This window comes from Trachurus trachurus (assembly GCF_905171665.1).
Source record: "Trachurus trachurus genome assembly, chromosome: 8".
NCBI lineage: Eukaryota > Metazoa > Chordata > Actinopteri > Carangiformes > Carangidae > Trachurus > Trachurus trachurus.
Window position 1 is genome coordinate 19936625 of NC_139905.1, and position 15940 is coordinate 19952564.

The 15940-nt window shown below is 40.4% G+C and overlaps 1 protein-coding gene across 1 annotated transcript; it reads left to right on the top strand.

Moving 5' to 3' along the window:
• Positions 1-1094: 1094 nt before the first annotated feature.
• On the top strand, positions 1095-14483 carry sez6l2 (seizure related 6 homolog (mouse)-like 2; the record flags this gene model as incomplete). Its single annotated transcript, XM_083976694.1, has 18 exons — positions 1095-1152; positions 1285-1413; positions 1506-1721; positions 5674-5828; positions 6761-6953; positions 7907-8092; positions 8183-8366; positions 8824-8987; positions 9888-10082; positions 11222-11360; positions 12055-12251; positions 12402-12596; positions 12829-13023; positions 13133-13324; positions 13565-13603; positions 13930-14047; positions 14195-14306; positions 14454-14483. 18 exons carry the CDS (start codon positions 1095-1097, stop codon positions 14481-14483), a joined length of 2697 nt encoding a protein of 898 aa, XP_083832820.1.
• Between the last annotated feature and the right edge of the window lie 1457 nt (positions 14484-15940).

Sequence of the window (15940 nt, forward strand, 5' to 3'; positions counted from 1 at the left end):
TGTCTGATTACCTTGATATACCGTGCAGGCAGCGCTGTGTCGGACACACTTCAGCACCGTGCTGGTGGACAGCTCCTCTAGCCCCCCTACACACAAAATGTGGCTTTTTGCCGCGCGCCGGTGCAGTTACCGCGTGCTGCCGCTAGAGCGCACCTGAAGCCTCAACACAAATGCCCTCACATCATAGCCGAATGCGTCAACCACACGGTAACCAGCTAGGGGCATCTCACCAGCACAAACCCCGCCGTGTTCTCGGCTCCTAAAGCAACAGGATACAACCCCAAGACAAAGAGCACAGGACGCAACCTGGAGGGTAAAGGTAAGCGGCGGCCGCCTCACAGCCTCGCTGACATGGATGTCAGCATCACAGTTAGTGATGACTGATGCCAAAAAAATCGTCCTCCGCACAAAGAGGGCCGGGGGAGGTGCGAGTGATGCTGCCTCGTATAGCCCCATCATTTTGTCACACACCAGGCTGGCATTTTCACCGAGGAAACGCCTCGAATAACAGTTCAGGTGCCTTTTGACACATCACCATTTACAGATGAATAATAGAAGAAGGTTGTGAGTCTACCTGCGGTCAGGGAAGGCTCCTTTGCTGAATTTTGGAATAGCGCATTTTCGGGCATGTTGTTGCAGGTTTGCATGAGAAAATGAGGAAAGCCTGAATATCTAACTAATCTCTACTATGTAAATCCATTTCTTTTCCAGGACCTGTGAAATTTTAATTCACGCCTCTGCATTGTATTAACTGAATAGGTTTTTTTTGTCCTCCAGATTGATGGAGCTGAGCTTTTACAGTATCACATCGCAATGATCCCCTGATCCGAGTCATTGTGGCCTGTCTGATGTAAACATATGATCAGGATCAGGATTGCGAGAGAATAATTAATGATATGACTAACAGTTTGCATGTATTACCACCCCAGTTAGCATGGGTTATATATATGTGCCTCCTGCAGCAATGGTAATACTGTATGTGTCCACATCACAGTCCAAGATGCACTATTGTTGTATTTACATTTTCGCATAATAGTTTGCTAATCAATATGTTCACTTTAACCTTCTCAGGTCATTGATTTCCAGCCAAAGCCATGGGGTTCACACACTTTGCTGTGATGCTGTATGTCACCATCATCCCCCTAGTTTCAGGTAACTGTATGTGTGCATGGATGCAGAATGTGTTAATGTCAAACCTGAGAGAAAAAAACCCAGGTCTGTGTATTTTCTTTGCAGGTTTCTTGTAATGTCCTCCGTAACAATAATAAGTCCTGACTTTTCCAGGTATGCGCTTTATGACTCCTGAGCCTGATACATCACCAACAACAGCCCCAGACTCTTACCCACTGGGTGACCTGATCCATGCTGCCCTGCAGAGTAAGGAGTACTTAGGAAGGGCTTCTGCAGGCACAGGTACACTAAGACAGGCCTTTATGCCCCAGGGCAATACAGTTACACTGTGACATGGGTGATTGCTCATTGAACTGAACTTTTGGACTCTGCAGGTACAACCACCAACCCAACGCAGGCCGTGCCTGGGCTTGGGCAGACCGACTCAGCGGCAACAGTCATTTCACCAGGGCTGCTCACCACAGCTTTGAGCTCGTCCTCTGCTGCCGGCCAGACCGGATCCAGAAATACCATGTCTCTGCTGCCCATAGAGGAGGAGACAACCACCACTCTGATCACCACGACTACCATAACCACAATGCACATGCCAGGTACTTGCATGTCACCACAATAGATTCCCCTTAGTTGAGTTTGTTTACAGTTCCCAAAGGGTTGAGGGAAAAAAATGCTTTAATAATTAAGCATGGCTTCAGTCATTTCTCTTATGTACATCTACCTGAAGAAAGAGAAGCAAGGACATGACAAGGTAACATGAAACAGTCATAAAATATTAATGTTGAAACATCAACAGGTTACTGTACAATGTAAGTTACATCCCGTATATAAAGGAAAAAAAAGCACAGTTATAAACCAGTTTGTTTGTTGGTTGGTTTTCTGTTGTTTGTTATTCTTTTATTTTTTGGTTTGTTTATTGGGTTAGGGTTATGTATTAAGCTCATTAGGATCCACACAAAAATATTTAGTTGTAACACTATCTTAAAAGTACATTCATGATTGGTCTTCCTTCAGCAAGGATCACATGTGTCCTGTATTTTGCATTTCATAATTTAAACTTTTGTAGGGACAAATTAAGTCCAGGGAGCCTCAAAAGGAATGTGATAATGATATAAATCATTCCCCTCATTCCCTGTATTTATTATCTTCAATAAAAAAAAGATTTATGGCAAGAAATAGAAGCAGATGACTTCTAAAATGGTTTTGATGCCAGAAAGATGAAACATAATGGAAGAGAATATCTGGACATGAATTATAGCTACTGTCATTTGACACAGTCACTGGAACTCTCTTCACTGACATTGTCACATGAAAAGTTATGTATCCAGATTAGTCTTGGCAAAAAAAATCTAAATATACTCTTTGCCTTTTAGGTATTATTGCAATAGACAAATAAAATAATCAGTGAACAAGAAAAAAACGTAATAGCTGAATAAAGAGCGGGTTGAGCCTCTAAATACTAATATCAATAGTGTTATTGTCCTGATATAAGAGGAGAAGCATTAATTTGACAAATCAGCATGAGTCAGTCAAGAATGGGAGACGATCAGAATACTAATAAGGGGTGGTGAAGAGCACAATAGCGTCCTGGTTGACAGATTGTCAGAAATGCTTCCTCTGTCACTGAAGGTGAATGAGACATGTACAGAGACACAGAGACAGCTACAAATGAGAGTTAAGGAAATGTGAATGAGCAGGAAGCTGGGAGAGGTGGGGGCGGGGTCGACTGGTTTACACCAGATGTGGGGAGAGAAATGTCACACAAGATGAATGATCAGCAAGGTTTGTGTGTGTGTGTGTGTGTGTGTGTGTGTGTGTGTGTGTGTGTGTGTGTGTGTGTGTGTGCGTGTGCGTGTGCGTGTGTGTGTGTAATGGTGATGTTGGGGGCTCACACAACATACATACACATAGGATCATGACTTAAGGAATAGGTAGACATTTAGGAACATGTGCATCATTATTTTATTGTCCAGAGTGAGGTGAGAAGATTGATGGCACTCTCATGCCTGTAGATTAAATATGAAGCTAGAACAAGCAACTGGTTATTTTAACTTACGGTAGCTTAATAACAAGAAACAGGATGAAACCATTTGCTATCATTTGCTATCCATTCTATCTAAAGCGAACAAAATCTGACTATGAGGATCTCTAAATATTACAAATTAACATGCATAATCGAATTTGTTCAAGCCATATAAAAACCAAGCTTTAAAACAATGCATTGTTGTTATGTGCCGAGGAAATATGACAAGAAATAGTCCCTTCCACTTTTTGGTTTTTCCAAACAGTATTACATTAACAAGATCTTGCCTGTTAATCAGTGCACCAAAAAATAGCTGTAATTGCTGTTAGTTTTTATGTCATTATCTTGAGATCACAAGCCAATTATCTGGTTATCTCGAGATAGCAAAGCTCATTTTCGCGTGATAACTGGTTAATGTATCTTGTTAATGAGATAATGAGATAATCAGGTCTTTTTCTTTCTATAATGTTTATCAGAGATGGGTAATGTTGTGCCAGTGTGCATGGATGACGTCTTCACAGCTGATTTAAGCTGAAAATGTCACATCATGTATCCATAATTGGGCCAAATAAAACTATGTAGGTGCTGGCTTACTGTTCAGTTGACAGTCGTGACAGTGACCTTGAAGCCTGGAATCAGGCTAAATCAAATTATCTAGACACGTTAATTTGAATTTTCATTAATTGTCCCACAATCTTGGAAAATGTGATGAATTATCTCCTTATCTTGAGTAAACATGACCGATTTTTCCTCACCATCATTAGTTGGGCTTAACAAGCTTTGTTATGTGGAGATAATGAGAAAAATGATTACTTATAACGATTTGTTCTTTACAAAAGCTTTTTTCATTATTAATGTTTCTTTTTGTTTATTTTCACCTGAGCAGAGCTCAGCCAAAGCTAATGCTAATTGACCATTGGTTTCACTTGTTCACAGAAATGAGAGTGGTATGAATCCCTTCATCTAACTCTGCTACACACAATGTTGTCCATATTTATAAGGTGCTTGAGGTGCTGCTTTCCGTGACCAGATTTTTGATTTGATTCTACCAGAGGCACGCTGTCAGGAGTGGCAAACAGGCAAATGTCTGGGGGTACCAGGGGGAAAGGAAACCCCTGATGGCCATTCATACTTGCAGAGATTACACAATAACCGAACTGATCTCTTTAGATGCTCACTTAACACGCTGAGATATATCGTTGTCATTAAGTGTTGAAAGTGGTCATGCTGCTTCATTATTTTTGTTGATGTTTGAATTTATTTTTAGCTATGCACCGTGAAGCCTTTTTTTCTCCAGATGCTACTTATTTAACAAGTGGTGCACTGTAATTTGATCTCACCAAATCCTAGCTGCAGTTTCAGTCAGTATTGTAGTCAAAAGAATAATTGAATGTTGGGCAATCCAATTCAGCCGGTACTCACTCTATAGTTCTTGCCGCAGCAGCCCCGGTTCGATTTCACAGGTGGCCCTTTGCTGCATGTCATGTCCTATCTATTAAAGGCATAAAAGCCTTTGGAGAAAAAAAAAGAGAAAGAAAGAAAACAGCAGGTAGGGAAGGTAAATACAGGTTCAAGTTTGAATGTATCTATAGAGAAGTATATCTGGAAATGAGAAACCTAGACTGGTTATTCGTCTTGCAGGGATGTTCTTTCTTTTCTTTTCTTTTTTTTGTCACCCATTACTTTATTTTGAAGGGTGCACAGGCCTTTCCAAAGTCACAAGAAAACCTCTACAGTATTTATGTCATTTCTGTTTTTAATATGTTTTATTAGCCATTAAATGCATTTAAGTGCATACCAGAGATACAGTGCATTGGATTACAATGGTAATGGCCACAATTGATCTGACAGCAGTAACAGAGGTATGGTGCCCCAAGTGCACACTTTTATTTTAAAGAAGATTGTGTAATCATTACATCCTGGCACCACTTCACATGCCTTAATTGTTGAATGAATCGTGAGCTCCGTCATCAGGTTCGTAATGTCTGCTCCTTTTACATTTTCAATTGGGAATTATTCATAAGTTCCCAGTATATGAGGTGTAGAGCAGCGTTAAGCCAGTGAAGACACTCGATAGAAGATGTTAAGACACTGTGACTTCTCTGTCATCTTCACACCGCTGAATGTGTTTAGCTGCGCTGCGCCTGATCACACCAATCCTCATCCAAAAAAAATAGCAGGTTACTGGGAAGCTTTCACCGCTCCATTCAAACTCTCTACAAATTTGAAATATATGCAAATTTAACAATATCTTTGTACGGTGCTCTTTGACTCATAAAACTCTGCCGACTAAGTATCAGGTATATAAATACCAGTTGAGAAAAAAAGTAAAAATCTGTGATCTCTCATCACTCAGAAACTGCCAAGAAGCCTCTGAGCAAAGTGTCTATTTAAATTGTATTAAAGTGAGTCATGCTGATGCTGTGTGAAGTGAATTAGAGGTATTAGATGTATTTCTTCTGTCTTCTGACACAGTTTTGGTTTATCTTCTCTTCTTCTTTCTTTGTGTTTCTCTCTCCTCACAGTGCAATGCAATGCAACTTTGCTAGCGATGGAGGATGTCGTCGAGTCCCCAGATCCTTCATCATCCTCATCTTCATCATCATCATCATCATCTTTTTCTCCTCTGGAATGCACCTATAGCATCACTGTCTATGCGGGTTATGGTGTGGAAATTCAGGTAATTTGATATTAATCATTCCCTCTGTACAGTCGTCCAAAGATTGCCTTTGAAATGGTTATTGGCTTTTTACTGTCAGGAATACAGACAGACAGCAAATAAGGAAATTAGATCCATTAAATTAAAGGGATAGTTCACCCAAAATTCAAATTTCACTCATTATCTACTCACCCTCATGTCAACTAAGAGCTGTGAGAATTTTCAGAGTCCTCCGTTCCTTCTCTGAGTTACGGGGGGGTCTGCGCAGCAGTATTTGTCCATATAATGGTTGTGAATGGACACCAGAGCTCTTCGTCCAAAAAGACACACCAAAAAACATCCAAATACCTCCATACTGCTCGTCTGTAATGTCCCTCTTGTATTGAAGCCCCGACATGAGAAATTGTTCCGAAAAAAATTAAATAAGTCTATATTTTAAGCTTGTTTGTAGCGGAAGCTCCCAGTGTCTCAGTTCACTGCTCTGCCTGTGTAAGTGCAAATCTCACGTGATTTGCACTGACCGGCGGAACAATTTCTCATGTCGGGGCTTCAATACAAGAGGGACATTACAGACGAGCAGTATGGAGGTATTTGGATGTTTTTTGGTGTGTCTTTTTGGACGAAGAGCTCTGGTGTCCATTCACAACCATTATATGGACAAATACTGCTGCGCAGACCCCCCCGTAACTCAGAGAAGGAACGGAGGACTCTGAAAATTCTCACAGCTCTTAGTTGACATGAGGGTGAGTAGATAATGAGTGAAATTTGAATTTTGGGTGAACTATCCCTTTAAGTTTTCTACAGCACTTTGTCTTTATTTGTTTGTCATTTGTTCATTTTAAAGGTACAATATGTGAATAAGAAGATTGTAAGAAAGTATTTCATACTAGATGGGGCTGTACATCAGAGACCACCAGACCGTGTATGTCATTGTTTCCTCTTTTGCCCTCTAGGTGAGAAAAGTGAATCTGTCTAAGGAGGAGTCTCTAATGATTATGGGGTATGGAGGCACAGGACCAGAGCTACTGGCCAACGAGACCCTGATGAGAGAGGGTCAGGTGATTCGCAGCACAACCAATCAGGTGTACATTCACTATCGCAGTCTCCGACAGGCCAACCACGGCACGTTCAGCCTCCATTATCAAGGTAACGGCAACATGACTTAATATAAAAGTGAATTTTCTAACCAAAGATGGCACCAGATTTACTACATCCCTTTTTTTATTATTAGTTATGTATCTATTATCCTTTTTTTAATTGTTTTTAGTAGTATTGTGTTTTTGCTGAATTATGCTCCTCTTTACAATTGAAAAACAGTGAATTGTGGTATAGCTGTAATTGAGGAGGATCTCTACACTTCATTTTATTCTTTGTGTTCCCTCTGGCCTCCTTCATTCAGCGAAGTAAAAAATCATTTGGATTAAACAGTGTGTGGATTCAATTCAATTAGGGGAAATAGATTAGAGGTGAATAACATTAAGAGGTTTCCATATGGCCTATAGTCACAAGGGACAAACATGTCAGCTGTGATGGTGATGGGTGCGGTGGAGGAAAAAGACAAAACGACAACATCTCAGCATTTTAAAGATTTAAAGATCCAACATCCAACCGTTCAGTTTATAAGAGTAAAAAAGGAAATATATTAGTAAAAGGTAGTTAAAGCAGAAGTAATGGAATATTTGTGTTAATATAAGTCTTAAATAGTTATATCTTCCGACGGCAATCACTTACATAGAGTTTTTGTTCCGAAACACGGGTCTGTCAGTCACTCTGCTCTGCTGTAAGCCGAGGAGAAAACTTTCCTTGTATCCTACAACCTTTATCCAATGAGGAGAGAGAACGGCATAAAGGGGCGGTCCTCTCTGTGTGTGCTGCCAAGGGATGAGCGTGAATGTGGTGACATAGGGACGAGGGCGGGGACTGCTAACTCCATCGGCTGACAAGAAGTTAGCCAAAATGACCGGATCGCTTACTTCTGGTTTAATAAAAAGATGCAAAAAGTAATAATTCACCAGAAGATCCTTTTCCTTGTAACTGTTTATCTTCCATTTTGTAAAAATAATTGTCATCTTTCTCCTCTTTTGTAAAAACATCAACAGCCTTTCTGCTCTCCTGCCCGTTCCCTCTGTCTCCTGAGGGTGGAGGAGTGACCGTGACTGACATCCATCCTGGGGGGCAGGCGCTCTTCCACTGTGACCCAGGTTTCCAGGTCCGAGGTCACGAGGTGGCCACATGTGTCAACACAACCCAGCCGCACTGGAGCACCGCAGAACCTCAATGTGTCGGTCAGTACAGTAAACTGATCTAGATTTGAAATAAATGTCACAATTTTGGATTCTGTAAAATAATCCCTGGGGTCATTTTTTTTCCTACAGCTGTGTCTTGTGGAGGGTGGATTCGTAACGCAACAGTGGGACGGATACTGTCTCCACCCCCGCCATCTGTCAGCAACCACAGTAACGGAAATAACCTGAGCTGCCACTGGTTAATAGAAGCCAAAGAGGGACACAGGCTCCACCTACACTTTGAGAGGATTGCACTGGATGAAGATGATGATAAGTGAGTTTGTGTTTCCACTACAGTTGGTGTGTCACAGAATCTGTTCACTTAATGTTCTTAATGTTTTCAGCATATTAAACCCTCCGCACTTGGCTAGTTAGACTCTCACTCAGTTCTTATTTCTTACACCCACTTCCTCGCCATCATCCTTTAATCACTGGCACACGTTATAAGTAATTTGCCATTATTGCGAATTATGCTTATAACTATTAAAATATGGAAAATAAAAGCATATGGTTCATTTCTATCCTGACAAAAACTTTAATTTTTATATTCTTAACTTTAAAATGTATGGAAAATAGTTTTATTCCACATGTAACATGAGATTTATATTATATTCATATATATTTAACCTGCTGTCAGAGCACATTCATGCATTTCTGATTGTACGCATTGATGGTACCACCTTCCTCTGGCCTCAGACTTATCAGGTGTCTTTGTGGTTTGTTTCTCTCAGGTTAATTGTGCGCAGTGGAAACAGTTCCCTGTCTCCACCACTCTTTGACTCAGACCTGGACGACGTCCCAGAACGTGGGCTGCTCAGCGAGAGCTCCACACTGTACCTGGAGCTCACAGCCGACTCTTCTTCCATCCCTCTGCTTCTGGCGCTGCGATACGAGGGTGAGCGCGGACCTATCACATACCAAGCACATGTCGTTTTTTTCTTTCCCACATTCAGTACAACACAAAGGTAGAAGCAGACCTGTACAGTACGTTCCTCATTTCTGTATTATATTTAACACTGGGGTTAGCATTCTGCCTGGAAACATGGATATTATTCATCATAGAACTACCAGAAGCCACCAGCCTCTGAGGTGAGTTAGAGATGATTTCAGGGAGACAATTGATGAGATATTACATCTTTAGTGGGAATGCCTGTCAGTCGGCCATAGAGCTCTAAAAAATAAAACCCAAATCCTTCTTCCCATTAGTGTTGTTGTGTCTAAAGGCCATAATGAGCCACAGAAGTGCTTTCAATCTGCCCACACTGCAGTGGGACTTACTTTAGGCTTTAGAGATGCTCACTGTTTAAGCTTTTAGCACCTAACCTTGGCCTTTTATAGTCAAAAGGGCTTTAATAAGGTTTATGGTTAATAGCTGTACTGTAAATATGAGCAGTATAGCTCATTATAGCTTTTTTTAATCAGACCTGCATTTTGAAAATAAACTTTCAGTGCATTTAATACCCATGTTTTATTTTGAAAACCGGAAGTTTCCACACGCTGCAGTAAGCTTGCGCTGACTTTCCCAGTTGTCTGGAAGCATTTGTCATAAAGTCGGCAAAAAGGGCGCACTTGAAATGTTGAAATGCCCCCCCCCCCTTTCGGCACCCCAGCCTGCAACAGGAAGTGTCCACATAGTCTAGGTCAATGACCCTCTATGCTTGAGTGTATTGATTCGTTGATTTTTAGTCATCACACACCAATAAAGAGACTTAGGAGATGGCACAGTACAAGCTACACTATAACGACTGGTTGAAATCTCGTGCCTTATTCTTTTTCCTTTGTTCTCTTGCTTTAGCTTTCGATGATGAGCACTGCTGGGAGCCCTACATGCCCCATGGAAACTTCAGCAGCAGCGACATCACATATCAGCTGGGCACCACTGTTACCTTCACCTGCTCCCCAGGCTTCGTCATGGAACAAGGCTCGGCGACGATTGAATGCATCGACCCCAGCAATCCCCACTGGAATGACAGCGAGCCCGTGTGCAAAGGTACGTTTCAGGAATGAGCTTTGATTGGATTTTGAAAAGGTGAATCCAGCAATATGTCGACCCATATGCCAGCAGTTCATGGTATTTAATTGTTGTTTATTTCCTCAAATTTCTTCAATTTCTTGCCTTAACTTCAATCTGCTATTTATACATATTTACCAAAACACGTGTGGAGTTGATAAAGTCATTTGTTTCATTAATATTCCATTTGAATTGTGTTTAAATGGGCGCCTGAAGCATCAAGATGCCGTAGCATGCAGACTAGAGCCATGCTGTCTGTGTCAGCTGCTGATCTGCTGGCATGCTGTGAAAACTGAGACTAGTGGAGGGAGTGTAGCAGAAAGAAATCTGGCAGAGACTTTACACCGGGTCAGAGACTGGCTGAAAACACAGGTGTTACAATTTCACTGAGCATTAAAGTGACAGAAAGATTTTCTCAAAGCCATATGCTGCGTGGTATTCTTATTTTAAGTAAAACACGAGTTGCTCATGCACAGTGATAGGGAGATGAATGGCACCAGTCTGAAATGTCAAAAGCTGTAAGGTCATGACTCATGTATATGGTTTATATTGAGGAGGGTGAATCTGTCTCTCAGAGAGGAAACAGTTTATCTGCTTACAGAGTGAGAAATCAAAACCTTGGTAATTTATGTATCTCGCCCCAAACCAGTGTTTAATCTTGGTTGTCTCATTCTGCTCAAGTGAGTCTCTGACAGAAATATGTGATCACTTGATTCACCTTGATAATGTATCCGTAAAGCTTCACAGTTTCATGCCTCAGTTTTAATAGGAGGCTAGAAGTGAGTCCATCAGCAAACTAAATCAAGAGAATTGCATCATCACAGGCAAAACTGTGTTTCATTCAAACAGTTTGGCTCCTACCACTGAACCAGAGCTGCCATCTCCCCACTGACACACTTCCCCCACCTATTTGTGTCGTTGGTCCACAATTTGTTTGTTGTCAAGTAATTAGAAAAATGATAAAGTGACTGATTGTCACATTCATTCATTAATCTGCCAAGAGTAAGTGAAGGACCATTAATAATAGTAGTTGTTTTTATTTTTCCAATTTCTAAAGATTATTCTCTCTGTCTCTCAGTCCACGTCCTCACCTCATTGTGTCTCCTCTGCCCTTTCAGCTCTGTGTGGAGGGGAGTTGACCGAGCCCATGGGCACCATCCTGTCTCCTGATTGGCCTCAGAGCTACTCCAAGGGGCTCGACTGTGTATGGCAGATCCATGGCAATGAGGAGAAACGCATTGAACTGGATGTCCAGATGTGAGTTTGGTTCATTTAAGTTGCAACCAAATGAGCACCAACCATGTTTTGGTGTTGTTGTGTGTTTTTTGTTTGTTTTAGGGGTGGGGGAGGTGGGAGGGGGTGAAGAAATGAGCAAAAGTCGTATCGTACCGTGCTTCCTTTAGATCACAGATGTTGATTATCTCGTTATCATTTTATGTGTGCAATAATCTCTGTACACTGCCTATTGATAACATAGTATTTACATGCTAAAGGATTGCAGTGCAATACGTGTGGGGTGAACAAAACATCACCTGAAGAAATGATTTGGTTGCAGATTGTAGAAATACACAGAAACACTAAAATATTTTTTATGTGATAATGAATCAAATTCAACTTCTGTGTCTTTACACATATACACAATTTTAATCTAAGTTTATTTTGTGATATAATGTAGGCTACTTGTAGTTATTTGTGTACATTTTTTACGTAAATTGTTTCTCGTCGCCTTTAAAGAAAAATAGAAAGTAAGAGAACAAGATAGATATACAGTATGGTGTTGCAGCTTTATATAATCTTCTGGCTCTCCTGCATTTCCTCTGAGTGGTGTGCACTGTCAAATAAAAAATATCAGGTGGGTGGACTGCTCGTCTTAAAATACAGAATCTCTCTGAAGTGTAACCTCATTTCTCTGCTTTTTTTTTTTTTTTTTTTTTGTCGTTACATCTTAAAGCCTAAATATACGCCACACTGATGTGTTGACCATTTTTGACGGACGGGATCTCATGTCTCACGTGATCGGGCAATACCTGGGGTCCAGAGAGCGTTTCCAAGTCGTGACGGGGGGGTCAGAGGTCACCATTCAGTTTCAGAGTGATCCAGATGACTCCAGCTTTATCCTAAGTCAGGGATTCCTCATTCATTACCGTGGTAAGTAGCCTATACTCAGTTAATTAATTTATGGCTCAATGGGTACAATGTTTTCCATTTTAGTTGGAGGTCTGCCACCACTGAGGACAAGATCATAGACAATCTTCTTTACTTCGTCTCAGTGAATTTCTCTTTCTCCTTACTGTGCAGAGGTTGAGCCGAATGACACCTGCCCATCCCTCCCTCAAATTGAGTTTGGCTGGACCAGTTCGTCCCACACTTCTCACGTGAGAGGCAGCGTGATAACCTATCAGTGCCAGCCAGGATATGACATCAGCGGCTCTGACATCATCACCTGCCAGTGGGACCTGTCCTGGAGCAGCCCCCCACCCACTTGTGCTAAAGGTGAGGCCGGTGGTGGAAATTATTTTATCAATTTTAACACCGCATATCTCTGATCTCTGTGTGGTCGGTCTGCAGCTGCTTAGCTTAGCTTAGCGTAAAGTCTGTAAACAGTTCTGTCCTTATTTAACTCTCAACAAGAAAGCAATAAGCTAATTTCCCACGTGTCGTACTTGTTTTTTAATAAAAACTGACTCACAGGATCATGTTATGTGTCCCACATTGTCTCCCACAGTCCAGCAGTGTCTTGATCCAGGGGAGGTGGTTAACGGTGCACGCTCCGTGCGCCCTGAGGCGGGTTTTGCTGTTGAGACAGTTGTCCGTTTTTCTTGCAACCAAGGTTACCAACTGGAAGGTCCCAGCCTAATCTCCTGCCACGGCCGAGACACGGGCTCCCCGAAATGGAGTGACCGCAGCCCAAAGTGTGTCTGTAAGTAGCTTTCTTCTCTCTTCTCTCTTCTTTGAATCCTTATCACTGCACATTTACAAATATAAACAGCAAATTTGTGATTGTCCTCCTTTTGTTGTCCTCCGATCAGTAAAATATGACCCGTGCCCAAACCCTGGCGTCCCTGACAACGGTTACCAAACCTTGTACAAGCACAGCTACCCGGCAGGAGAGACTCTGCGTTTCTTCTGCTACGAGGGTTATGAACTTATTGGTGAGGTCACTATCAGCTGTGTTCCCGGCCATCCCTCTCAGTGGAACAGCCCCCCGCCCTTCTGCAAAGGTAAAGGTTGTGTTGTCTCATATTAGTCTGCCCTGAAGCTTCTTGTTAACTTCTCATTCACTGAGTCCACGTTTGAACTAATGAGGTTAAGTTTAGCTGCTTTGTCTCTTGACTGTAGGATTGGTTGATTATAATCATATACTTGGTTACAGCCTCTCCTGCCATTGTTAATACAAAATGAGACTTTCAGGTGTGATGTACTATCATCTTTTTTATTTCTTGCATCTGCATTTCTCACAGTGGCATACGAGGAGCTCTTGGATGATCACAAATTAGAAGGTGATTGCTTTTCTTGTCTCTTATCTGTGACGTGTGTAGCCAGTAGTTTTTAAGATAGGATATCAAGGATTTGATGTCTTACTTTAGTACCATCTAGTGGTGGTTTTAGGAACAACACTATGGTGTGCTGGTATATGCCAACTATTATTACAGCAGTCAATTTAAATTCAAGAAATGCAGTGTAAGTGCTAACATAATGTTTCTGCCCACATTTTCACATCTTTGTCATTTCTAATTAATAAACAAATCAAATCCAGAGAAAAAAGGGTTATGTTTATTAGCAAAAGTATCTTGTCCTGATTATAATTTTTGTTATTATTTCACAGTGTCCCAGTCATTTGAGCCATCCCATCAGATCTTGAGTGAGAACATTGCTTTGGCAATAATTCTGCCAATCATCCTGGTCATTCTCCTGATTGGAGGAATTTACATGTACTACACAAAGTAAGTATCCCACCAAAGTTATGTGAGTAGATACTTATGTTCACATTCATCTACATGTGTGGTAAAGAAACACAGCTTGTACTTGTCTTCACCTCGGTTGCACTTTAAGGTTAGATGTTTGGTTACATTGTATTTTCTCTCCCACAGCATATGTAGACTAGAATGGAAGCCACTCTTCTGGAAGTCTCTGTCTCACACACACTCCTACAGTCCCATTACAGTCGAGTCTGATTTCAACAACCCTCTCTATGAGGCAGGGGTGAGTAAAAGATTTAAGGTATTTCTGTGCACCATTTCACCATTTCAAACACTCAAATCTGTTCTTTGTCCTCTGCTTTGAAATATTTTTGTCATTATCAGACTCTGAAATGATTTCTCACCAATCGATTTCTTACTTTGACCACAGGATACACGGGAGTATGAAGTATCCATTTAAAGGAGAAAATGACTCGGTGAGAATTAAAATCCACATAAAGATATTATTCTTTTTGAAGACAAATTCTATGGTTATAAGGCCTCTCTGCCCCTTTATCATTATGTTTTGATTATTTTTCTTTTTTTACCATCACAATATCTCTGGTTTATCAATTTTGATCAAAGTGCTTTATTTTGATTTGTTGCACTGATGTGGTGGTCTGCCAAATGTGGGTCCTACTGTTAGATCCAGCTTTCTGTATCATTAGGACTGGTGCCTTATGAAGGGTAAGAAATTGACAACAAAGAAAACAAAAATAAGGGAAATGGTGATGGAAAATGTATTTAGTTAGTTAAATCATTATGAGGCCAAAACATTTAAGAACTTGGCAATACTTTGTTTGTAACAATCAAAAGTTACGGTCATGAGCATGTGGTCCACGCTGAATGTTTTAGTTTTAGTTTAGTTTTTTTTTTTTTTTTAATGACTGATGCTACATTTTACAAAGTGTTACAACAAAGAGGAAGAATAGCCTACCTTGATTTTTATCATGAGAAAAGTTTTACATCAGCACACATTTTCTCTTCCTCACTTTGTCTTTCTCTCTGTGTGTGTAACACACACATACACACACACAAATTGAATGTAAATATCTGACTTAATTGATTGAGGTTGATATATATACTTAATTATATATATACATACATATATATATGAGCCTCATATATACACTTATACATGGTGGTGGTGGTGGGAGGTTATATTTTCATTATATATATATATAATGAAAATTCAGTGCCAAAATATAATGTTAAATAATTTAATGTCCCTAAGTGTTTCATCTGTTGTTGCAATAGTGTTTACAAAGGCAGTGTTTATTTTATTCTTTGCTGTTTCTGGAGTGCATTGTCACCCAGTGTCACATGACATACAAGAAAAGGTGAGGACATGAATGTCATTATGCTTAGAGCATGCACTGATTGTAAATTATATTGCTTCTGCTCAATCTTGCCATTATCATTATAGTTATTGACAGTTATCATTGTTATCAGATTTGATGTTGTATGCACTATGTTGATGACAAATTGCAAACTTGGCTGCTTGCTGTGATGCATTATGTATTTATTTACAAATGATTGTTTGAACAGTGAATGTAATATCATTCACTGTGCCAAATGAAGGATCTTGGAGACTGTTGCTTTGTAGACTTAATTCTTCTCTTATCATCAGTAGCATTTCTTTGCTTCATATATGAATACACTCTTTTGAAGGCAGTAAATTATTTGCTAAACTGGAAATAAAGTCTGTTGAATGGTGTAAAACTGGAATGAGCTTTTATTTTTCAAAATAATAGGGTTATGTTCATATTACACTGTAATAATACACATGTAACTCATCCTCTCGGAGCAATATCACAATGGGAAAGTAATGTGTGTATTAGTAATTTACATTAATAATAGTGTGCAGGGAATAGTATA